Genomic DNA, 27,168 nt, shown 5'->3' with positions numbered 1-27,168 from the left:
TGATCCTCTACACCATTTAATTCAGAATATAAACTCCAGATCGATATTTAACCATAAAGGAAAAAAATAAATACTGCTACACTCAGCTGATTTTTTTCTCTTTGAATTTAATGAATTTACATTTTAAAAACTTAGTCATTTTACAGTTAAGGAATAGAAATCTTAAAAAGAAAAATACAAAGAGTGAAAGGATTATAACCTAGTTTACACTTCATTTTGCCATAATTTTTAACTGCAATTCATCTCATCATATCTTATTCCAATGTGCAAATGCATTTACAGAACCTGTTACAATCATGAAACTAAATTTAAGGAAGTACATTATTAACAGTGGCCCTCAGAGGAAACTGACTTATCTTCTGTTAAAAAATCTATGGCATATTAGCATTATATAATATGCTACTTAACCAATTGAGAACCTTTCCTTACAAGAATCATCACCATAGTAAGGGAAATAAACCCACAAAAGAATTAAATATTTAAAAGGTGAAATGTTCCTTTATGCTAACTTTAGCAGTCTCTTTTCTTTTTCATTGTTAAGAAACACTTTGTTTTGATAGTTTCAAAGCAAAAGCTGTTAGAGTAGAGCCTAGATAACTAAAACTGTACTCCTGAGTTCAAACTTACAGATAAGTCTTTTGTAAGTAGTCCTCAATAAAATACCCTCCCACCCCATCCCCCTGCCCCAAATCTTTTATGTTTCTTACAAAACTTTGGTCAAGAGTAGAAATAGATGCAGGCAGATGTATATGTCATACAATAGCAAGAGCAGTAAAGCCCAACTAATGACTTTAGGTTTTAAAAATAGAAGGCAATTAAAATGTACTCAAAGTTACATTAAGAAAGCTTTCACAGCGTAATATTGAAACAGTCACAAAGGTTAAGAAAATACCGATATCAAAGTACAAATGACTACAATGTTAAAATAGACAAAAATACAAGAGCCTCTTTTAAAATTAAAAATAAAGAACACAACAACACATGAGTCAGGATTATTCTCCTGGTCTACTCATGAATTTCAGTCTTTATATTTATAAGGTTGGTTATATTGACATCTATTAGGGCTTCTTATGACATCTGAGGAAGTCTCTTTCCATCTTCGGAGGGTGGTTCCTCCCTTAGGAACCTCTGGATCCCAGTCACATCTTGGTCATTGTACAAGTTCAAAGTAGTGCAATATTGCCATGATGTGCTGAGGCATGAAGACATATCCCGTGTACAGTGCCATCCCCACAATGGACACAAGCATGGAATCTGAGTTGCAGTTAAGGAAGCCATTGTTTTACTTAATTTATTCAAAAAGAAATTTAGAATTTTTTCCAACAATTGTTTTATGTTACAGTACCCATTTACTAATGCTTTTCCATATATGTCAAGTATATATAAAGGAGTAACAATAATTATAACAATGACGATAGCAGCTAACATGAACTCTGCTTGGCACCATTCTAAGTTCTTTTTAGCTCATTCAATCTTCACCATCATCTCACTAGGTAGGTACATTATTTTCCCTATTATGACTCAATACAACAGACTGTTTAAAATCAAGCATAGAAAGTGGCAGTGTTCAACCTTAGCAACTGAAATGTATAGGAATAACGTTTTTAGAATTATTTAGATTAGAATGTAGCCAAAAGCACTGACTTTGAAGTCAGACAAAGCTTAGATCAACCATATACTAGCTAAGTGATACATAAAGTTTAATAGTACCTGCTATTAAACATATATTAGTATCACTAAGTTTTGTAACTATCTCAAATAAAAGCCATCTTCATAACCTAAACAATAAACATTCTGTAGCATGCTCCTTTCTTCTTATTCCAAGAGAAAATGAAACTGTATGGATGCAAGTCAACATGGGATCCTTCCAGGGTCAACTAAAATATTAGCAGCACTATGTAACATCTAAGGGCTTTGGCTTTGAAGAGTCACGTAGCAATTATAGAGGAATAAGAACTGGAACTGTGTTTGATGAATTCACTTGTTCATCCATATTCTCTCTCTCATACCTTTCAACTCTACTTACTAGTATTTCTGTATCTTACATTCTTGAGAAGATAGTGTTTAAATAAACAATGTACATAGTACCAAGTAACATTTGTATAGCAGTTTAGCTGACGAACCTTGTTCACCCAACATTCTCTTACCTAACCCTTAAAGCTTTCCTGGGAAATATTATGAATGTAACCCATCAGACACTGGGGGAAAAAAAAAAAGTCAATGACTGCATTTAAGAAGCAGTTTTTCAAGCCAGAACTCAAACTCACACGCTAAATTCATTCCCCTCATCCAACAAACATGGGTGAAAAGACTCCCATAATCATATATTTAAAGTAACTTTTTAATTTTCCTTAATCCAGTTCTTTCTTAAACTACCAGCTTCTAATTTCTTTGAAAACATTACGGATTTGCTGCTTCCTTATCACTGCCACATGTTTGCTCACCACCTACACAACCAATTGCCTCGACTCCTCCAGGCTCTGGGCATTGTGCGCCAATGACCTCCTAATCAAATCCAATAGCGATCTGAATTGACACTGTTTCAGTTGTACCTCTCCAAAATCCTTTTCACCCTGGGCTGGGGCACTTGTCAAAGACTCTCTTTTTTTCTCTCTCTCTCATTTTAAATAAACTTTCATTTATTTCTGATTATAAAAATAATGTGTTTCTACATTTTTCATTATCAGTTTTCCTGTAATTACCACCTTTGTACTGGTAGCTTGGTTAATACTATTATTTTGTTAGGACAGATTAATAAAAGAACAGGTCTACAGTTTCTTTAAATTCTAAAGTATGCCTAAGAATAAGGTTGGCAGAATTAACTAAAGGCTCTCTTTTCTCTCACCATTTTCCTCAGTCTTCTTCACTTGTTCTTTTTCCCTGTCTATCCCCTACATGTATGATGATAAGAGTGAACTTTGTGTTTTTCTCCCAAATATCAATTCTACCCACCACATTCTTTGGATGGGCCTGACCTTATACCATCTCCAGGGACAATTATGGAATTTCAGGATCACTGGAATCTTTTTGCCTCCATGAGGAAAGCAAGACTCAGAACAAAGCTGACGCGAGAAGTGGTGGTAGAACAAAAACAGTCACAGGAAAATGAAGCCAGAATCTAGACACCCCGACACCCACCTTACCACTGGACTTCAGAGAGTAAGACAACAAATCTCCTTTACTCTTAAAACCCATTTAAGTTAGATTTTGTTACTTGCAGCTGAACACATCCTGATAAAATGGAGTTCCCAATCTTTTGCCTTGGGCTCTGTTCCCTCTCATAACTTAAAAATCACCATAATGTTGTTGACCTGACCCCCGTCCTCCATATTGCACATAGATATTTCCTACCATTTATTGGATATTTCTACCTATGACATTCCTTAAATGGGCTTAAATTCAACATAGCCAAAACTTAACTTTAACTATTTCCAAAATTACCACTTCCTATTGAGGCAGGTCAGACAGGTAAGAAGGGAGGGGAGAGCAATTCTAAATCCCAAAACAAAAAGTTCCTTTTGGTGCACACACCCACAAAGCCCTCACTCATATGTGTGCACCTGAAAAGAACCGATGAAAAACGCAGCTCTTCAATTCCTTATCAGCATAGCCAGAGAGATAATAACCCCCCCCAAGTCCTTATAATGCCTGGATCCCAGCCTCAAACTGCTTCTCCTTTGGAGAATGCCCATACTCATCCTTCCAGTATGCACTTTCACTATGCATTAAAGTTTTGAGCTGTACACACTGGACAGTCTTTGGATTCTTTGGCTGTACACACTGACTAGTCTTCAAGTTCTTTCCTGTGCTTGAGTCAAGAACCTTCATGGCATTAGCCCCTGGTTGGGGTCTTGACTTCTCCCAGAATTCCTGCATGGCTCTCTGGCACCCAGCAGAGATTTCTGGGAGCTCTATGGCATCCAACCTAGAATTCCCAGGGTTCTCCGGCATCAAGCTCTATTAAGTTATTTGGCTGTATACACTGACTAGTCCTTGAATTCTTTCCTGAGACTAAGTCAAGAACCGTCATAGTACTAGCCTTTGGTTGAGGTCTCAATCTCTCTAAGAACTCCAGAGGCTGTCTGGTTTCATTATGAATCCTATATTTATAATTGATAAAACTATTTGACTAGTCTACTAGTCTAGAAAGTCCTTTCTTTCTTCCCACAAATTACTATGATTTCTGAGTTGTTTCCCATCTCCTACAAATGACTCATGTCTCATCTCCCCCTAACCTGATTAAGGCATTTATCATTCCTTGCTAATACAAACCCATCAAATGTCCCATTTTATGCCCCTAGCCTCTTTCCACTCCATTCTTCACAAGAGTGATCCTTTTAAAATTCTTCAGGCTTTCCAGTGTCTATAGGACAGCACCCAAAATTCTAAGCCAATTATTCAAAGACCTTTCCAATCAGGCCAAGGTTTTAAATTGGGGTCCATAGCAGTAGAGCCTGAGTCAGGGATTCTTATACAAGTGATTTACTGAAGGAGATTTATCAGGAGAGTGAGTAGAGCAGAATAGAGCAGGGGAAACAAGAGAAGCAGAGACATGTTATCTTATCCTACAGGGAGCTCTGGAGCATGAATTGCACCACTTATTTGGTATGATCCTGAGGCAGGGCACCTGGCCTTTTGCGTCCTCTTTTCTGACAATCACTGGCTTCAATGTGGGTAGGGAGAAACCACTTGGCCAAGACACTTCCCTTGGCCAAAAGCAAAACTCTTGAGAGCTGGTAAGAGGATCTAAGTGGGGACCCACAGCATCTACTATATTGCTTTTCAGCCATATTACATGAGTCTCAGTAAGCAATGTGTTACATATTTTCATACTGCTTTGCCTCTGCTTATACAGTTTAATATGAGTAAGAATAAGAGAAGAAGGAAAAGCAGCAGTAGCTTTCATTTCTGAATGTCTAGTGTGCCAGGGACTGTGTTAAGTACTTCAGAAAGTTCAAGCAACATCCCCAACAACAAATTAGTTCCAAACCAAATCAGTCTGACTCCAAAAATCTATGTTCTTAACCAATATACTATACCTTCCAATATATGAAAAGTCCTATTCCCCCTAACAAAACCTAGTGATCCTTACAGTCCATTTAGTTATCTCCTTTTATATGGGGTCTTCCCTAACACCCTCATATTTTCCCCATTTTCACCCTAAGCTCCAGGAAGAATTAATTACTCCCCAATACTCATAAAACCTCTTTATTCACATAATACAGCACTTATCACCTGACATTATAGCTACCTGTATATGGTATTTATCTCACCAAGTTATCAACTCGTTGAATGTAGGAACACTGTCTTATTATTTTTGTTATCTCCAGCATCTAAAATAACACATGTTCAATAAATTTTTTATGGACAAGTGAATTGCTAAAGAAACATTTATTTAACTCCACATTCACCGTGAACTTCCTACACACTCCACACATTGTCACTGATGAAATATATAATAACTATAGGAAAGAAAAACAAAATAAGTTTCTATACAATTCTGTATTTCAGAATACTTTTTTCTGTTTTTTTTTTTGACATCTTTTTTTTAACTCCTCTTTTCCAAGTTTTATAAATGTATATACCAACCAAATGAAAGTGGTATAGTAAAAACTTCAAGGTCATTTATTGGCTAAAATTCAATTCAAGGAAGAAGTAATTACTATAAAACAGCCATTTGAATAATTATATTACATACTTTTATGGTGCTATAATTCTTCAATTTAGTATTGAAAATATATCAAACGAAGGAACATGCAGGAATTAGCTTAACAGATTATTCTACTAAAAGAATTTGAAACTTAAACTCAATATTGAGAACAATAAATCTAACTTTTAAACATTTTAAATGTGCATAAAATCATGATCTTTTTCTAAGTGAAACAAGAATTTATCAAAACTTGAAAATGCTTTCTGCCTGTTTAAAATAAAAAATACAAGAGATCAAAGTCATATATGATGGAGAAACGTGTGCTAGGGAAAATGTGGAGAAAGAGATGTACCTATTCACTGTCGGTAGGGACACCGAGAGGTGCAGCCCCTTAGAGGTTCCACAGGAAGCTAGGGGTGGCGCTACCACATGATCCTGCAATCTCGTTGCTAATAACTAGAGGAGCTGAGAGTGGGAACACGAATGGACATTTGCACACTGGTGTTTATGTGGCAGTGTTCGTGACTGCAATGGATAGAGGTGGCCTAAGGGTTCAACGACTGAGGAACCAAAATAACACAACAGAAAACTGAGTGGCTGGCAAGAAGGAATGAAGTTGTGAGGCTTGTATCTAGGTGAGCGAAACTTAAGGAGAGAATGTTGCATGAAATATCAAAAACGAAAAGACAATATTATCATGCCTCACTTATAAATAAATATAATATACAAACTTGGAGAATTGAAGTCGAGAGCATGGGTTATCAGGTTGGGGCCTATAGTAAAGGGTTCTAGATTATAAGCTCTTACAACAGTCAAGTAACTGTTAATTCTAAATTCTAAAATACTGAGCTATTTGTGTATAACCTAGATGTTTCCGGAAACTTTCTGAGTCTCACAGTTACAGCACTGACGCTATGACAGTCAGCATTATACCATTCAGTAACTGTTTAAAAAGTTGAAGAAGTGATCAGACTTTGACTGAAGATATGAATGAAATTGATCTGGATGGGACTAAGGCAAGTCAGATACAGGGTAAAGGATGATATGGTCCATGTTTTAAAACTTCAATTGCTATGTGAGACCAAAGGAAGAGACTTATATTTGGTGAAAAATTCATATTTTAGGTAGCATATTATCTAATTTAACTTGTATGTTCAGTTTATTTGAACACCATAATTACATGGACTCTTCAATAGAGCATGAGCTCTTGTTGGTTTGTACAGGTAAGTGTGATACCCTGATATATTTCAGAGTAATTTGGGTAGAATAAAAAAGTACCTGCAAAGTCTCCTTGGAGGACTGGGGAGAAAGGATGAAACAGTAACTTTCCCATCTGGGGAATTCCTGATATGCTCGCAAGATCAAATCCAACAGGCTGAGCCCTCAATCTTGGGGTTCAATCCTATGAAACTTATTTCCACAAATGAGAAGCTAAGCCTACTCATAATTATGCCTAAGAGACACCCCCAGAGAACCTCTTTTGTTGCTCAGATGTGGCCTCTCTCTCTAAGCCATCTCAGGAGGTGAACTCACTGCCCTCCCCTCCAAGTGGGACATGACTCCCAGGGGTGTAAATCTACCTGACAATGTGGGACCTGACTCCCGGAAATGAGCCAGGACCTGACATCAAGGGAATGAGAAAGTCTTCTGGACCAAAAGAGAGAAGAGAGAAATGAGACAAAGTTTCAGTGGCTGAGAGATTTCAGAGTCGAGATCCTGGAGGTTATTCTTGCACATTATATAGCTATCCCTTTTTAGTTTATGGTGTATTGGAGTGGCTCGAGGGAAGTATCTGAAACAAACTTCCTGAAGCAACTGAACTGTGTTCCAGTAGCCTTGACTCTTGAAGACGATTGTATAATGATAAAGTTTTTACAATGTAACTGTGTGACTGTGAAAACCTTGTGTCTGATGCTCCTTTTACCCAGGGTATGGACAGATGAGAAAAAAAATGGATAAAAAATAAGTAATGGGGGAAAGGGGGTAAAATAAATTGGGCAGTCTGAAATACTAGTGGATAATGAGAGAGGGGTAAGGGGTACAGGATATATGAGTTTTTCCTTTTTTCTTTTTATTTCTTTTTCTGGAATGATGCAAATGTTCTAAAAATAATCATGGTGATGATGAATACACAATTATGTGATGATATTGTAAGCCACTGATTGTACACCATGTATGGAATGTATGTGAAGATTTCTCAATAAAAATATTTTTTAAAAAAAACCATATATAACATTATATTATGATGCATACACATAGAGTAAAAGTTGCAAGAAATAAATGCCAATTACAAATACCAAATTCGGTATAACAATTACCCTATGGGGTGGAATGAGGGGAGGAGGAAGGGAGAAGCAACTGAGATGGGGTATAGAGGGGAGCTCAAATGTATTATTAATGATTTTCTTAAACTGGTTGGTAGGTACATGGACTGTGTTCAATGTATTACTCTAAGAATCTCTCTTTGTGTATGTGTGTGTGTGTATGCTGGAATAGCTAATAAGATTTTTAATTATTAAGAAATTTAAAGGAAAAAAGGAAATGTATATATGACTAAAAACTGTTTTGAGTAAAGAGTTCTCCCCCTTTGCAAAGTCTGCATTAGGCATTTTGGGATTTAATTTGCTACTAGGAAATAAACAGACAGTCCTGGTATCAGAAATAAAATAAACAACTCTCAATTCTGGCAAAAAATATATATATATATTTGAAGTCACTTTAATGCAGACGCAAACACCAATTTATAGCCTTAAAAAAAACAAAACATAACCTTAACCTAATCAAATCCTTTACTCATAGCCACTCATTCAGAATAACTTTTATCCTCTATCTCCCCAAAATGCATATCCCATTTCCATATTCTCATCCCATTTCTCATTATTTCCAGAATTACAATTAAGCCCACAAAAGAAAGCTTTCCATACAATTAAATTTCAAAAATTATCTCCCCCAAAATTATCCTAAACCTCTCAAACATTAGAGAATGATCGAAATGAACTTTATCCAGTGACACACTCAGTAGTGTCTCCCAAGCAGACAATGGGACAGTGAGAAACTTCTACGAGGCTTAAAAATTGCCTGTACTTTTGAAGGCAACTTTTATAAGTAGCTTTCTACAAATGCAATCTAAGCAATTTTAACCATGTAGTTGAAACAGTACCCGGATATTGAGTTAAATAATCCCTGGGGTTAAACTTGGCACCATTTAAGGGTTACTTTGCATAAAATGGGGATACACATAACCTGCCTTTAAAGATAATCTGTTCTGCAATAAAAGGCAATATAATTCTTATCAGAACTGGTTTTTGAAGGTTTGGGAATTTAATAGTCATGACTCAAACCTGTATGTTTCAGAATTGCCCAAGGTCACCCTACTACTAATTTGTTATTAATCTATAGCGTAATCCTGGAAAATCACAACCTCCCTGGGCCTGAGTTTCTTCTCCATAAAATGAGGTCATTTCCTGCTTTAACATTTTAGGGTTACACTTGTTCGGAGATGGTATTTAGGCACCAGTTCTAAGATAGTCTTAATGTGCACAAACACACATAGAAAAAATATAAAAGCAGATAAACAGATGTTATATAATACATCTATACTAGAAAGTAATACACAAAGAGAGTAATCTCTTTACCAAACTCTTATTGTTTGTATAAAATAATAATCACCAGCTGTACACAAATTGATGATTAGCTAAGTATTTTAGAGGGACTTCATGACTCAAGTAATATAGAATAATGTTGGTGCAATGCAGATAAAAAAACCTCAAAAACTGAACGCTAGGCTGTACTACCTTGTGGGTTTATGACCTGTCTCTACCACTGAATTCTAAGTGCTTAAGACCAAGAAAGCCTCCGCTGCTCTTTTGCTTCCAGCTGTAGTTCATTGTTAGAAAAAGCAGGCACTTCATAAATCATTCAAGAACTTAGCAGGATATGGGCAGGCACTGAGGATAAATGTTTGTTCAAGGGCCAAATGAACAATTAAAGGTTATTTATAATCTGGAGGTTAACATAAATATTTTATGGGTCCAATACGCATAGAAGCAAATGAACCATATAAAGAAGATATGAAACCATATATCTGTATGTTGTTTGCTGTTTCCTTAACAGTGATCCATAACTAATCACAAACTGATTTATGTTGCCATCTAGATGGGGGAAATCAAAGATTTTTCACCCACACAAGGGCCATCCCACCCTTAACCTGCAAAAAATCCTACAACAACAACAGGAAATGTTTTAAAGATATGTAAAGTGCAGTCAGAAGCAAAAGACCATAGCAAATAACGTTTCCTTTCCCAACTAGTAACTCCACAGTATCATCACCTACCTTAGAAACCTATTCACAAGACTGGAGAAATCAAAAGTAGTTTCTCGTTGTGAAAAGGTTGAGGAACTTCATTCCCATAGTTATGCGTAGACCTCTTCATTGGTCTAAATAATTTCAGTGCTCTAAGCCTCTCATTGCACACTGGTCACATCAAAAAGCAAAGGTAAAATGGTGTTTAAAACAATCTTAATCCTGTTTTAAGTGAATTCCCTTTGTAAAATCAGTGCTAAAATGCTACTCATTCTTAGAAATACTACAGTTTTTTATTATTCTAATTTATTTTAAGGAACCATCTCAATGAAAAAGAAAGCAGAATATTTTAAAAAGCATTACCATATGCTGTTTGCAGAAAAGCTATCAGCATAACTGAAAGCAGCTGCTGGCTACTGAATGGTGTGCCAAACAGGAAATCTTCCTTATTTTCTGTGGGGTTTTGCTTTGACCTCAAAAACCTGAAGATCACCACCAAGAGAAATTTAAGAAAGTTTATTTTAAATATAAAATATTTTAAATATATCAACTGTCTCTCGCTATTTTCCTAGTCGCCTGTGTATCTTAACCAATCTGGTATTCTTGGATCATGACACAAGTTATCATATCTCTGAGCTTTCTACAATGTGTTGACCACAAAACTGAGTATGGAATATGTTTTTAGAAACTACAACTTGAGATGGCAAACTCTCTAAAACAAAAAGTAAGCTGCTGAACGTGCCCTACTCAACTGAAATCCTCAAAATGTGTTTGTAGCTCTGATCAGAGAGACACAAAGGCTATGTGAATCAATATGCACCTTTATAAATTAGCACTTATATTAACTGATGAAGATCTGAAGTCACAGTGTTGGAAGAAAAATCCCAGGGGAAAAAAATCTGAAATATGATCTCTTCTGCTATGATGCATGTTTCTGGAACAAGTTAACTCACACATGACTGATGTAACATAGGAGTTGTGTTGTTTCATAAACTAAGGGTGCCATGATAACAGATAAAGAATTATAATTTCAGCAGGAAGGAAACAGTCCTGACCTCAGCTGCTGCATAGGAGCCCTTTTAAACTCTATTTTAAGAAAATTAAAAATTAGCATCTGCAGCCAGGCTCCCTCCCCAGAGAAGCTTGCACAGCTCTCAGCTAGTGGCACTGCCTCCTGAGCCTGCCTCAATGGAAGCCCACAGCAGCTGCATTACCTCAGCACCCACATGCCAGCATTTTCATTTTCATTTATCAGTGCATTTTTTATGTTCCCTGAGGCAGCCTGCAGCCACACTAAGCTGCCTGCCTGAGCTATCCAAGTTACTCCCCAAAATACCAATTATTGTTTTGTCCAAGATGCCAGTTATCAGTTTTATTAGTATCCGCTTACTACATTTCATAGATTTTGAGTAGTCTGCCCCAATACGATTTTCTTATAAACCCTACTATTTGGGGAATTTTCAAAACACATAATACAAGTGACAGCCAAAATTCTTGTTACAGTAAAACTTACGTAAAGGCTATTTTGTTTTGTTGGAACAATTACACAATTTACTTCTCATAACTGTTCATTGTAAATATTATCCTGTATTCTGTAGCCACTAAGCTTCCAAATTTATGAAAATTGCATAGACTGTATTGAATATCTTCCAGAACACATGTAGTTTTAATTATGAAATCAGAGCATTTGGGGTTTGTTTAAATAAAAATCAAAAGAACTCATCGAATCTTATCTTTGCTCCTAAATGCTATAAATATTATAACACTCAAAGCCTGGAAGGGTTGTAGAATCTGAAGTAGCAGAAATAGGCCCTCTAGCCATCTCAGATGACAGATTACTGGTACTACATATGCTGAAACATTGCAGACTATCTATCTATGCATGATCTGTACCCACTGCCATCAACCACCCATGACTTTCCCTGTCTTTCCCAGTACTTAGTTCTTGTTTAGCACAGTTTTTTTAATCTTACACCTTTTCCAAAAGCTGTTAAAGAAAAAGTTTTAACTTCACACCCATTCCAGAATGGCAATTATTTTTAAAATGGAAAATAAGGGTTGCTGAGGATGCACGGAAACAGAAAACCTCATACATTGTTGGTGGGAATGTAAAACGGTGCAGCCACTGTGGAAAACCATTGGGCAGTTCCTCAAAAGTTAAATGGAGAATTACCATATGACCCGGCAAGCCCACCTTTTGGTAAACACCCAAAAGAAGTGAATGTAGGGACTGGAAGAGATATTTGCGTGCCAATGTTCATAGCTGCATTACTCACAATTGCCAAGAGATGAAAGCACTCAAGTGTTCATCAATGGATAAATGAATAAATAAAATACAGTCTATACATACAATGGAATATTATTCAGCAGCAAAAATGAACAAAGTCCTGATATGTGCTACAACGTGGATGAACTTTGAAGACATCATGTTAAGTGAAAACAGCCAGACATAAAGAGACAGATATTGTATGATTTCAATGATATGAAATAACTAGAATATGAAAATCCATAGAAACAAAGTAAATTACAGGATGGGGTAGGGGATAGGGAGTTGGTGCTTAATGGGCGATGAGTTTCTCTTAGGGATAATGGAATTCTGGTAATGGGGTATAGATAAGGGATATTCTAACATTCACAGTTAGGCAGCCAAATATCAAGGCACTGAAAAACAGCCTAGAGCAGCTGTCTTCAAACTAAAGAACCAGGCCCCTGGAAGTACAAAACTTTCTAGGAGATTAGTATAATTTAAAGGATATCAGTTTACAAATCTTCAGCTTCCACTGTATTCTCTCCTAAAGCTGACCTGTTTAAAAATTGTGGTCTACGAGTTCTCCTTTCCATACTCCCTTTTACAATTTCACTTCTGCCACTTTACTTCCTGAATCTTACATCTGAACATTTTCCCAGGGTATAAAATGACCTCTGGAACAACAAAGAAAGGGATAATAACTAGCTCTGGTTGTACTTTATTTCATTGAGGTAACAAACACTTGTCACAATGCCATGCCTCTCTAGCTACCTAAAGTTGTGAATTCAGAAGTGCAGTGTGCTTGAATTAGTCTACGTAAACATAACTATTTGAACAGAAAAAGGGTACTGAGTTTTTTTGAGAGAAATTAAGGCTGATTTCAACAGTATGGCTTCCCAATAAGAACTGGCTTTGCCAATTAGGTTATATGGTGAACATATCCTATGAATTTTGAGGAAATTTTTAAGGTTTTAAAAATATTCATTTTTAGAATACATGTACAAGTGCAGGAAATTATGTCCTTTATAACTGTCTAAATTTACCATGAAAGATTTTATATGTCAAGTTAAATGAGTGAGGGGACACCCAGTACATGCTTTTTGTTCTTTTAGAGGATATACAAACAAAAGGTCGGAAGACCACTGAGCTAGAGAACTGGAAGAGTTAATTTATCAGTTACAATTACTTCTGCCTTTGCTTAGCACTAGAAATGGAAATCTGCATTCACTTCTACAAAGGGAAGGTCAAAGGAAATGACAAAATACAAAGAAAGATTTAAGATCATTGGGAAGCATATTTTCTGTTTAAGTATGAAAGCAGCATAAAGGTTCATGTTATTTCAAGGTTATTTTGAGATCACATTTTGCTTTAAAGTATCTGATAAAATCCTTCTAAATGGCATGAAAGCTTACTATTTTTCTAAAAGTTGATTTTCCCTAATATTGAGAATTTTACCTAATCTTCAAATCACACATTGATCTTCATTTGAAGTCTATTCAAAATTTCAGATGATTCTATAGATATAAACATTTTCTCCAAAAGATAAGCTTATTAAGAAAAAACTTCTAAAAGACTCTGGTGAATTGGGGTTTTACTAATAATTTCCTTTACTGACTAGCTCAGGTGAAGCTCTGCCAAAGACAGGGACAGATGGTGACCTAAATGGTCCCACTGGGTAGACATACACTAACACAGAGATACGAATTCAATTGCAGGATATCATGGCAATCATAATTGGTACCTCCTAAGGTGATATGGCAAAATATATTCCTCAAAAACCTCTCCTTTGGCCACTGAGTGAAAGGAGTGGGGGCAGCTTATAGAAACTGATTTCATCAAACCATACACACCAAAACCACACCTGTTAAAAAAGTATTTTCCATGAATTCACAGAATATCTCAGCAGATGCACAGGAAACTGCTGACACTGGTTGCTCCAGGGTGACTAGGTCAAACATTCACCAACAACCTTTCTGTACCTTTTGAGTTTTGAACCAAGGAATTACATAATCTTTTTTTTTCATGATTTAAGTATTCCTATTTTCAAAACAAACACCTAATTACTCTAATATATTGAGATCCAAAGAAAAGTCCTTTTCTATTCTAAGCATTTGGAAATACAGCAAAAATCTAAGAAAACAAATTAGTTTAGTTACTGCTGAACAAAGCACACAGTTTAAAAATTTTAATGCTTATTTTTCATTGTCATTCAAATCCTACTTCAATTCAAAACTCCTACCTTTGTGTCTGTTTTTTCTCACCTTCCTTAATCCATTCTCAATCCAGTCACCAGAGTAAACCCTTTAAATTTTAAATAAAAGTCAGAGGCCCTCCCCTGTCTGATTCCCCATGTTTTCTGTGCTCCAACCATTCCAGCCTCTGTGACGGTCTACACACACGCCAGGCAGGCTCCTGGCTCAGGGCCTCTGCAATGGCTGATCCCTCTGCCTGCTATGCTCTTCCCCCAGATTTCGCAAGGCTAATTGTCTGCTTTATGTTTTTGCTCAAATGGCCCTTCACAAAAGCATCTCCTGACATGCACTTTTAAAACAGCCACCCCACCCAACCCCCACATTTCCAACCACCCTAACCTGATATACTCCTCTGTTTTTTATAAATTTACCACCTAACATATACAAATCATTCATTATGAAAGCTCCACAACAGCGGGGAGCCTGGTCTTTTTTGCTCACTGATGTTATCTCACAAAGCACCGTATCTAGCACATCACACACACAAACATGATTTGTTGAACTATCCTACTCTTCTGACTTTACTTCCCAGTTATTCTGCCTTAAAGAATTCTTGTTCCAGCCAGTCATGCCGGAGTACTCGCTATCCCAGCCCACTCTACCTGAGTAGAAAAAAAAACTTCCCTACCTGAGGGAAAAAAAAACTCAAAATATCTTCCAGAAAGATCTCTGAGTATTCCCAGTTCACTCTGCTCTTCTCACCCCTATTCCCAAAAAGACTTGCTGCACAGCTCCTTCAGCTGAAACAAAACAGGGAGGATCCACCTGAGGGCCTGTGTAAGTTCCAGTTCCAGGGTTTCCCAAAACTAGTCTCTGATTTCCTTGAGGAAAGGAAGGAGGTTCATCTTCTTGGAAATTCAGTATATACCTCAGGATTTCAGGACCATACACAAAAAATAAGACAAAAAAAATATTTATACATTAAATTTTTCCATTCAAAATAAAAATAGCTTTGAATCCCAATCAGGAATAAAATGTATTTCTTATAACTTAGATTTCCTTCTCTACTGAATATTAAAATGTCAGTGAGAAAATAGTTAAAGCTGGATTTTAACCACTGAATCTACTCAAAAGGTACGAGCATCTCCAATTATCTCCAATTTCACCCTAGGATAAGAGTATTTACAATGACCTACAAGGCTCTACACCATCTGAACCAAACACTCCTGCCTCCGGGCCTTTGCACTCACTGTTCCTCCTGCTACTCACACCCTCCTTCACTTGCATCATCTTCCACTCTCACCAAACACTCCTGCCTCCGGGCCTTTGCACTCACTGTTCCTGCTGCCTTGTATGCTCATTCCCCTGGAATTCTCTCCCTGCTGAAGTCTTCCCAAAAGTCACATTCCCAACCACTCTCCTCAAAATTGAAAAACATTCCTTCTTCTTTACTTACTTCTTACCTTCTTCTCTGCTTTATTTTTCTCCATAATATAATTGTTATTAGTTACAACAATCTCATAGTCTATACAGTCTACTTATCTAGTGGTATTAGGAATATTTTTAATTAATTCATTTATTCAGTTATATCCCCAGTATCTAAAACTGTCTGGCAAATTAGAAGCTACATAATAAATATTTTGGGACTCACAATTCAGCAAACACATACTTTACCATAAAAACAGAGCCATGTACATGCTATTAATGGCTCAAAAATAAATCACATAAGTTCTTCCAATCTATAACATTTTTTACTTCTTTAATTTTCAATACTCTTAGTCAAATTCTGTTAATCAAAAACAGCAAAGACCCAAAGTTACTCTAAATATGGTTTAAAATCAGGTCTCTGTCCTACCCCATAATACTTTTTCAGTTGATTTGGAATGACTTCTCAATATATAAAAAAAATGTTCTCAAGCATTATTTGTGTGCCGGATACTGTGGTGGGGGGGTTAAAAAAAATCTTTTCTTAAAGAAACACGGACTCTCTTTGGGGGGGGACGGAGGACCTAATTCCTAATACACAACAAAAACCTGCTGGATGGCAAATATGACCCAGTGATTAGGACTAATAAGACTTTCTTTTAATTACTAAAAATAAAAAGGTTAAAGTAACTTTTACTCAATGCAATTAATTTTAACAAGCTACTTGCAATGTTTCCACCTTTCCTCAACATAGTTACAATGTTATTCAATGAGGCACTACAGGGAGTTTCTCCCACTGGCTACAAAAACCTGGTCTCTTTCTTTCCCACTACTGGCTGCTATTGGAAAGGAGGCTTTTTGTCTTTCATTGTATTTTATTTTATGGCATTGAAAGAAACTAGTGCTTATGTTATTTGCAGAATTCACACATGTGAAGCTGTGGCAACTACAGATTCTGGGGTCTTGGGGTATTTTATTCTGGATATGAGTTTCCAGGAGATTTTCTTTTCAGACGAATTTTATAAATACTTTCATTACATTCCTATAAGCAAAGTAAGGGAGAGATCCAATATTACTGATGGAGAAACTGAGGTTTATAGGAAGGATAAACACTAGGAATGTTAATTAGGGTTCTTAAGGTGGCTTTTGAAACACGTTTAAAAACCTGGCAGGTGATGGAGGTTGTTAGTCTCTTAAGTATTTATTGTAAAACTTTAGCACTTAAATGAATCTCTTAATTGTTACTTTGTCTTATTGCAGTTGTCAAATCCCATTTCTTTGTAGGATGGAAACTATATCTGCATATGGGAAAAGTTCATATATTGGTTGACAGATTTAAAGCTAAAGCATCATCTCAAGTGCGGTGTCAGAAAATAAATAAGAGAAAACTTAGGATACAGATCCTAGTGTGGAATGATTTACAAAACCAGTTTATAAATCTTATTGTTTCAACAACTATTTACAATGAATTTACACAACAGACGCATTTCCTTAAAAACAGATTTTAAATTATTTTTTTACAAATCATAATTTTCTTTCTTCAATAACCTCAGTTGGGATTGACCTTCATCTTACAATGTTTTTTTAACTAATTTTTACCTAATTGATTTGGAAACAAGTAGAGAAGCAAGTAATTTCTAAACACTATTCAGATGCTCAAGGATATCCCTAGCATGTATGCAGAAATGGTTAGAAGAGGTTATCAGCTTTTTCTAGAACAGCAACTTCAAATCATTAAAAGAGTTACAGCAAGTAAATGCAAACCAACAGATGTGCCTTTTTAAAGACATTAAAGATTAATCTACAGTCTTCTGACTTCTAATGGATTTCTAATGCAAAGGCTGAGGCAAATTTTCTCTTATACTAAATAGATTTTTAGTAAGCATGATTATGCCCAATGTGATTTTTAAACAATAGAAAATAGACCTCTCTCCAAAACCATGTAATTGGCCACAAAAGTAGCTCTCAATGATGCTTACTAATTATTAATGAATTTATGAACTTCAAACCATTCACAGTAATTCAGGCTCCTGAGAAACAGGAAAAAACATTCAGTTTTGTCATCCAGTTCTTTCTTCCAAGTTAAAATGAGGATTCAATCTCAAGATAATATAAAGTTCCAAACTAAGCCACAGGAAAATTAAATGGTTGGTCTTTACTGCCACAGCTCATAGTAATTTCAGATTGGCTTTGTCAATTTACCCAAAATTAATTCAGTAATGTGAACTTTGAAATAAGATTTTTTTTTTAAGTCTTGGGTTTAAAACCATAAGATTCTACAGTAACAGATGCCAACTGTAGTAGTTTTCACTGATTAAAAAAATCAAAATCATTTGGTCACATAAACTAATGAGAAGTCAAAAACTAAGGCAAAATTTACTAAGGCACTGCATTGTATTTCATAATTTATTTCTCTATACCCCCAACCAAAAAAAAGCCATCACAGGTATCTATAGGACACAATTACTGTTACAGCATTAAAAAAAAATCATATTACCATTGGCACTGTAGCATTTATCCACGTGCAAACAGAAGCTTTTAAATATAAAATACCTATAGATTCTGATAGTGGTCTCTTTACACTGAAACTCTGAAGAGTTTCAATTTTGCCCAACATTGTTTACATTCTTTTTTTTAATGGTTTTAAGTGAGTCCAGAAGCATGTGCCTTTAGTGAGAAATTTCAATTAAATACGCATAGTATACTATTGCCTGACGTGGCCTCATGAGTTCTAACCTACAAACGTTATAGCCAGACTAAACTGTGGCTACAAAAAAAAAAAATGGTGTGGTGAAATTAGCCCTGACTTTACATTTAGAATCTAAGCGCCAGGTCTGGAAAACGGTAACAAATAAATAAATTGCCTTGTGGATGGCCAAACTTCCTCAAAAGTGTTGAAATAGAAGACTCAGCTTTGAGTATAACCTTATGCTATTTCAACATAAATAAACATGCTTGATAAAGGCTGTAATGAAATTACTTCAGCCACTCCGCCGGAATGCAACAACGCCGGTGCAACGTTGTTCTGAAGTAGAATACTCCAGTTAAACTACACTAAAAAAGAGAGACCCGGCATGAAGTAAACAAATACTTGTTTCATACTAGTCCCCAAGTTTAAAAAAAAAAAAAAAAAAGTTAGATCTCAGTACCAGTATTTATTCCGCAAGAACATTATCAAGGGATGTCAACACAGACCACTGGAAGCACGAAACATCATAGATTTCAGGGGGTCTATTTTGACAACCTTTAGCTATTGAGGTTGTCGCGAAGGTTAGAGGACTTAAGATAGAGGAAAAGTACTGAGCACATTTGCTTGGCTGCTTGGCTCCTAGCAATTATTCAAGAGTCCTTAACAGTTATAAACTCTTATCGATCATAAGTTTCAAACCCCAAGGACGACCACAAACAGCGAAAAGGCACAACGAATAGAACACACTTTCTCAACCACCTATATTGAAAATCAAAAAAAAAGGTACAACAGCTTACACTGCTTTCAAAGACCGTACTGCGATAGCAAGACCACAAATACACAACTTGGTTTAAAAAGCTGGTAAACAAGTAGGATTTTCATTAGAGCCAAAGCCAGCAGAATCGGGGACAGTTAAAGGTCAAAGGTGCCCAAGCCCGGAGCGATGCGCTCCACTACCCCGTCTCTGCCTCCCGCAGGCACAGGAAACTGATCCAGAGGCAGCCGCGGCCAAAGTACAAACGAGGACGCGCGGGGCCGGACATCACCCTCGTGGATTTACACCACAAATGAAGGCGGCTCTATCTTGGGTCCAGCAACTCACAGGCCACCCGGGATCTCAACAGTTACCGGCCTCACCGGCTTAACCGCCCAAGCGCCGCCCTCGGCTCCCCGGACCTCGGTTCCCCGCGCCCCCCGCGCGCTGCCGCGAAGAGGCGAGTCCGCGCACCCGAGTCCCGCGGAGCCGCCCCTCGGGTTCCCCCATCCCCAGAGCCCCTGGGCCCGGGACGGGTTGGCCCAGGGGCGCGGGCTCCCACCCCGGCCTCCACGCCCCGACAGGATACTGAACACAGTCCGCTCCCAGGGCTCCAGCATGTAGAGCGCCGTGACGAGCAGGTACTGATAGTAGAACCAGGACATCTGCTTCCAGGCCCGCGCCAGCGCCATCCCTGCCACGCGTCGCTCACGAAGCGGCCGACTGTCTGTCTGTCTGTCTGCCTGTCCGGCCGCGCGAACGCCTCCCAGAGCCTCCAGCCGCGAGGCCCGCCCGCCAGCCCGCGCCCATTGGCCTGCCGGGCCCTGCGCGTCACCCGTGGGCACGCCCAGCCCCGCGCGCGCCCGAGCTGCCGGCCGCCTGCGAGCCCCGCCTGGCCGGCGCTCATTGGCCAGGCCGCTACTTGCCGTTCGCGCCCGCCTCGGCCCCGTTTCCCGCCCCCCCCCTCCACCTCCGGCCCGGGCCGCGCCCACGCGCGCCGGAGAACTGTCGGGGCGAGAGCTTACCCGCCCGCGCGCTGCGCGTCGCGCCCGCCCCGCCTCCCCTCGGCCGCTGAGGGCGGCGCGTTAGTGCGGGCTGGGGAGTGGGTTCCGCAGCGGGCTGTGCTCCGTGGGTAGGCCTTGGTACTCCCCCGGGGTCCAGGAACGCTTGTCGAAGAAGTGTTTGTTGAATACCTGTTATGCCTCAGGCATCCTACTGGTCAGAAGGATCACAGGGGTGAAAAGGAACGTGTCTGGCTTCTTACCTCGGGTAGAATATAGTCTAGCGGTGGACAGAGACATTAATCAATCCCGGGAATGCAAGGGAAGTTGCAATCAGTGTAAAGGAGAATAAGGTGCTATGAGAAGGTGAAATGTTTGTGATGTTTCATATTTCCCTCAAGGAGTTCAGGGAAGGCATCTCTGAAGAAGTGATGCACCCATTGTCTCCTTCCTCTCCCACGCATGAATGTAAGCACACAAGCACATCTACATAGATAAGCATACTCCAGGCACTCCTTAACCTAAAGAGAAATAGCATAATCATCTTCTTTTTTAGAGGCTATAGGTACAGTGTTGGCCAAAACCAGGAAAAGCAACTCATCTAGACAGTTCTGCAGATACAGGCTGCTTGAGCTCATATGTGGCCTGGTGGTATGTCACAGAGATGCACTCCTAAATGTCCAGATTTTCTCACTGGGAAATGGGCCAGCAACATTGTGCTTGCCATCAGGAATGTGATCTACTTCTACCATGTGAAACAAGACAATTAAGTGACCTGTTCAAATTTTAAAAGAACACGTTTCAGGCTAAATAGCCTACCACTTTAAAACTTTCATCATAAGTAACTTTTAATTATTCATTTAGAAATATCGAGTGCTGTTTATGAGCTAGACATTGGGAATAGAAAACCTTATAGATTGGGACCTGCCTTCATCAAGTACCCAGTCTACTGAAGAGGAGAGGCAAGTTAACTGATTCCAGTGAGGTGTAATAAAGGGTATATTAGTGTTATATGTAGGAGGTCGAAAAATTCTACAGAAAAGACTATCAGAAATCAGACTGGGGTTGTAGAAGCCTTCTGGGAAAAGGTGCTTGAGCTGAGTTTTGAAGGACAAGTGGAAATGAAAGAATGAATGGTGTTGGGGAGAAGTTGGGATAGATACTCCAAGTACAGGAGCATGATACCCCTATATAAAGACCTGACACTTTTGAAGTGCTGGAAGACCTTCCATGCAGCTGGAACAAAAAGAATGTGTAGGCGATAGCAAGAAATGAGGCTAGGTAGCAAACAAGGACCATATCTTGAAGGATCTTGTTTGAGGAGCTAAGGAATTTTTAACTTGATGTCACAAAGTTAAAAAAGCCAATGATCTGTTTTTTAGACAAGGCATGGGGTGGGCAGTACCTGGAGGCTATTGAGGAAAAGAAGAAAAGGTTGGAAAGACATTACAGAGCTAGAACCATAAAGGTACCTGTATAACCTACAGTCATTTGGGGCCTCAGAGACCCAGGTAAACCTGCCCCTCCCTCACACACTTCACTCTTACTGTGTCGGACTTTTCCTTTTCCTGTTGCTCTCTGAGTTGCCATCTCTTTTCAGATCTGTTCTGACATAGACAAACACTGTTCCTTTTCTTCAAATACTCCAATTACCCTCAGCACTTGGTGATGCTCAGATAAGTTTACCTAAGATTGGAAGTATTTCCCATAGCTATTCTTCCCTCATGGAGCCAGCTCCCTAAGCTCCGTTCCTTCCAGGTGGTCCCCCCACTCCCAACTGTGAAACCCACTAATTGTCTCAGGGAAAGCGGCCCTACCTAGCCATTCTGCATCCCCTGAGACCCTGGGATTCTAATGAATAAAAATTCCTCTATCTTGTTGAATTGACCACTACTGAAACTGGGGGCAAGAGACTGGGATTCTGGATGATGGCAGTATTCAAAGAGAAAGAAGTTTGGCTGAAAAGATAGGAATTCTGATAGGATGAGGTTGAGTCTGAGATACCTGAGGGACACGCAAATGGGGGTGTGCAGGGGGCAAAGTTGGGCATATGGTGTAAAACTCAGCAGCCTGAACGGGAACTAGAAGCATGCTAATTGCTAATATATCCCTGATAACTATACCCATGAAATGAAAGCAAGTGGGGTCACCCAGGAAAAGCACATAGAGAAGATCACAGTACAGAGTAACCAAGGGAGGTTTGGCATTTAGAGAATGAGAGTCCAAAGGGAACTCAAAAAAGAGCTCCCTGAGATTTAGTAGCAAAGAAGAAAGATACACTGGAGAACACAAGGAAGGAGGGGAAACCCAGCAGAATCAAATGGCTCAAAAAGGACAAGCAAAATGAAGAAAGAAATTTATTTTGTCTTCATGGGGCTCAGCTGATGACTCACTGTTTAAATGTGGAGTGATGAGAGCAGAAGCCAGATTATGGAGGGTTGAGGAGGAAACGTGATGTAAGAAAATGAAGACAACTAATTCAGGCTTAACAGGAAGTTTGCCTGTAAAGGGAAAAGAAGAGAGAGAGAATGATAGCAAGGTTTTTTATTTGGTCTGATTTTCATATGGGAAAGTTTTGAACAAGTTTATGGGCTTAGAGTAAAGGTACAGTTGGAGATGGGAAGAATAAGATCCAAAGCTGTAATAAACAGGAGTTAGTCACTCTTTCCCTAGGAGGGGGAAGTTGGAAAGATGGGAGCCATGTGGAGATAAACTAGGTCCCAAAAGAGGAAGTTGAGAGACACCTTACATTATAGCTTCAATATCCTTAGTGAAAAAGAAACACCTTTCTAAAGGCCTTCTGTTGAGAGTGGGTGGAATTTGAGGTAGAGGGTTTGAAAAATAAGAGGAGTGGGAAAAGTTCCCTAAACATGTTTAGGAATTGTCAGGCAGAAAGATCATAATGATCACCAGCAATGCAAAAAAGCCCAGAAATAGAACTAGAGAAGTTGAATGATGAAGATTGCTCTAGTGTAGGATTTTGCTGAGTGAGTTCAAGGAAGAAACAAGGGGCTAAGAAGATTGATGGGGAAAGAATGATTGAAATAATGGCTGTGAGTATTGGATCAAAGAGGGAAGTAAATGCAGAAAGGAGCACATGATCAAGGGCTGTGTGAGGTTGGAAACTGGGAATAGGTGAGTGGAAGATTTTCTATCCTGAAGTATGATAAACATAGATATACTTCTGAAGCTTAAGATTACATAGATGGGACAGTCTTGGTCAATGACAACATACAAGTTAGTGACCATGGGATGGGCAGCCAAAGTGGAGTGGAGGGGAAGGTAAAAGACCATCAGAGCAGAGTTGATGGGGCTGATCACATGAATGTTGAAATTGTCCAGGATAGTGGCAGGATGAGAAAAATCTGTAGACCAAATGTCGAAGTCTTCGGTGAATGTGGAGAAATGCTCAGGAGACACAATGAGATGGAGAATGGGCACACTGGCATGTTGTTTGGGTCAGGAGGCAGTAATGAGGAGCAGGAAGACTAAGCCCACCCTTTGCCCACCCCCAGCTCCATGTTTGTTAGAGATAGGACATATCCTCAGGAGAGAAAAAGGAGGTAGGGTGTTAGCAAACAGGTGGACAGTTTAGGAGACTGTTTACACTGGAAAGGAAAATCTGGGGCAAGATGGAGAGGGTTAGCAGGAGGGTTCAGTCCAGTGATGTCTCTGGAAGAAGGAAATATCAGAGCAGAATGGGAAGGTCGACACTGAAACTTTAGGGAGAGGTTGTACTGATGGACAGGTTAGGCCAGGCTGACCTTGAGGTTTGGCTTACAGGAGTATCTGTACGAATGCCAGGGGGCTCCAAGTGGTGTTCAGAGCTAAGAGGTAGCCACTGATCGCAGTCAATTCAGCAAGCTGTCTTTCAAATACAGTGTTAGAAAAATGTGATTTTTGTGTCTCAACAAAGCCCAGCCCTTGGTGGGGCTAGGACCACATCACGGAAGCAACCAGAGCCCATTAGACTGCCTGACCTCAGGTCCTCTCCCCATAGAGGAAAGGAGGAATATGAAAATATATCATCCTAAGGCTTCCAATTTCTGAAAAGCTAAGCCTGGCCAAAGGCCAGAGGCACAGTTAGGCCTGATTCAGGATGTGAGAAAAAAAACAATGCACACTGCAGCATCTTTAAAAGAAAAACACATTCACAAATGTACAGCCTTGTGGCTGTATTCGTAAATAAGGCAGGATCTGGCTGACATCTAATAAAAATAACAATTCAATCAGTATTAAGGATCTCTAGTTTTTGCATATTTTCAGATTTGTGTGAAAGTTAATCTGTTGAGTTGAATATGATCGTGAACATCTGTATTTGTGTGGTTTTTTTTTATGCCACATGAAACCATTTGCTAAGTAACTAGCACTTTCCCCCAGGGCAGTTTCAGTGCTTCTCCTCTTAACCACCCAACTTTTAGCCATTTCCCTCTCAGCGGACAGCCTCTCTTCTGCTCCCTCTCTCCTGCTTTGCCAAAACTCTAAGACCTTCCAAAGGGAGCTTCTTTACATGCCCTCCCCTTACCCTCAACTCTCACAACCCCACATTTATCACCTCACATTTGCTCGCAGCTGAAGAGTCATCTCTGATTAGTAAAGCCGCGCCCTCTACCTGAACTTTGACTGGTATCCTGTCCATCGCTGCTCCTCAAGGCTGGGTTCTCTCTCTCTCACCCCATCCTCTCCCCTTCCCCATGCCCTCCAAATAGTCTCAGCCAGTCTTCCTAACCCTATTGAACTACTTTACTTTTTTGTTTTGCTGGCTTAAATCCTTTTTGTAATGAGAGTATCAAAATATTTATCCAGCTATCATCCTTTCGCTGTTAAGCACCCATGGTAGTGGTGGTTCCTTACCACCTACCTCATGTCAGCCATCTCTCCGAACCAAACCGTCTGAGTTCTACCCTCTCCTGAGAAGGCAAACCTGAGACACTTGGAAGAAATGACTCCATGAAACGTAGTGACAGAAAGAAGAGATGGGGGAAGAGAAAGGAATTAAATCTGATGCAAGGCTTCTGGTATGGGACTTGAGGTGCCTTTATCCCATTAATAGTAATGAGAAAAGTGGAAAGAAAAGTGAGTTTTGGATGCAAGATTAATTTGTAGCTGAATATGTCTCTGAATTCCATAATTATTAAATAGAGGTTTTACTTGCTTTTTAGGAGAAAATGGGTGCAAAGGCACTTTGTAAACTGGGAAGCACCAGACAATTATAAGGTGCTACTGATAACTTTTATCATTATTTTAATTATATTTAAATATATTCTGCAAGCAGTTATAATGAAAACCTGAAGCGGCATTTGGGATCCAAAGAGAGGGAAGAAGCAAGTATGAAGGGAGAAAGGCAGAGGGCTATCAAGCCTTTAGGGAAGAAAATAGGTTTTATCAAAGGAATCAAAAGAGCAGTAAGAAATTCGAGAATATTGGATAGTGCAGTGTGGTAGAACCCACTGGATCTGCCACACTGTATATCCCCATACAACCTCACTCTTATCAGATAAATGACCTAGCTATTGTCACCCAACTTCGCAGTACCTGCTATTGGCTATTTCTAATAGTAAAACATGGGTCCCTTATTCTTTTAACTCCAAGAAAATTTTCATAACCAAAAATACTTTTTTTTTTTTTTTTTTTAATACATGGGCAGGCACCGAGAATCGAACCCGGGTCCTCGGGCATGGCAGGCAAGCACTCTTACCTGCTGAGCCACCGTGGCCTACTCCCAAAAATACTTTTAGCCTATGAGAAAAGAATTGTAAATTTCCAAAATCTATATCATGTTGTCACCTGAAAGTTTTTACTTGAATTTTCCTTTCAGTTCAAGTAATCCAATAGTTTCACAACCCACTCATTTACCACCCACCACTGTGTACCCACAATATGTCGGCTCTGCCAGTGGGCTACAGGGCTACAGGAAGACAAATGCAACATGGCCCTGCCATCAAGGAGTTCATGGTCTAATTAGAAATGGGTCAGTATATCCCACGGAAAAAAATGTTATAATTAAGACTGTTGTAAGTTTAAAACGGAACCAGTGCCTACATTTGCCAGGGACCATAAGAGTTGTAGGCTGGGTTCCACACAGCCAGCCCTTAGGGAGCTCACAGTCTAGCCAAGGGCACATATGCACACATGATGGCAACAAAACACGGGATTAATTCTGCTCTTGTTAGCTTTTCATATTCCTGGACTAGCAGCCACAGCAACCTCCTTGCTGGGTTGGGCAGACTTCTGGCAGCTGAGCTGCTCCAGGAGAAATGAGGGCAACCATTTTGGGGTAAGGAAGAAAGAAAGGAGGAGGCAAGAAGTATAGAGGGGCTCTGGGTCCAAGCAAGTGGGATGGCACAGGAGAGAGGAGTTTCCCAGGGCAGAGGTAAGGGCTGGGCTGGTCTCTGGGTTGGGGAGAGGAAAGGGGAAAGTAAGGCTGTTAAATTTGAGTATAAACTAAAGAAAACCCTCAAAACATTGCAAAATGTCTCAAAAACACATTTTTGGTAATACTTCTGTGCATATTTTTATTATAGCAAATACAGAAAGGCACAAAGAAGAAAATAAGCATTATTCGCAATGTACCTATTGTCAAGATTTCCTCCTTACATACTTTTGTCAAATGGGCTCTTACTGTGGAATAAGAATGGAATTCAGCAAATGTATGTGCCTCCAAATGGATAAAACTACATTTGGAGTTGGCCTCAGCAATGTTATTTGTGCAGGTAAATATGCACTACCAGTTAGTTGAAATATATTTAAATATGGCAAATGATTTGATTCAAGATAAGGGAGCTACAAGCAAGTTGATCCTAACTACTGTATTCATTCATTCATACCTACATTTAGCAAATCCTTATTGAATGCTTACCATGTACTGGGCACTGAGGCCTGATTTCTAAGAATCCCATTTTGTCT

The 27,168-nt window shown here is 39.0% G+C and overlaps 1 protein-coding gene and 1 long non-coding RNA gene across 3 annotated transcripts in view; both read right to left on the bottom strand.

Annotated features, from left to right (window-relative positions):
- The window catches only part of LOC143655663 (uncharacterized), a 52,012-nt gene that overhangs the window by 7,699 nt on the left and 17,145 nt on the right, over positions 1–27,168 (bottom strand). The window lies entirely within an intron of this gene.
- Positions 88–20,056, bottom strand: SPTSSA (serine palmitoyltransferase small subunit A). Its single transcript, XM_077126976.1, has 2 exons — positions 19,851–20,056; positions 88–1,254 (listed from the first exon to the last, which is right to left on the bottom strand). The coding sequence occupies exons 1-2, from the start codon at positions 19,951–19,953 to the stop codon at positions 1,151–1,153; spliced, it is 207 nt and encodes a 68-aa protein (XP_076983091.1). The 5' UTR covers positions 19,954–20,056; the 3' UTR covers positions 88–1,150.

This window comes from Tamandua tetradactyla, chromosome 14, assembly GCF_023851605.1.
Source record: "Tamandua tetradactyla isolate mTamTet1 chromosome 14, mTamTet1.pri, whole genome shotgun sequence".
In the NCBI taxonomy this organism is placed as follows: Eukaryota; Metazoa; Chordata; class Mammalia; order Pilosa; family Myrmecophagidae; genus Tamandua; species Tamandua tetradactyla.
Note: the sequence above shows the minus strand (reverse complement) of the source record. Positions and strands in the feature narration are given on the sequence as shown.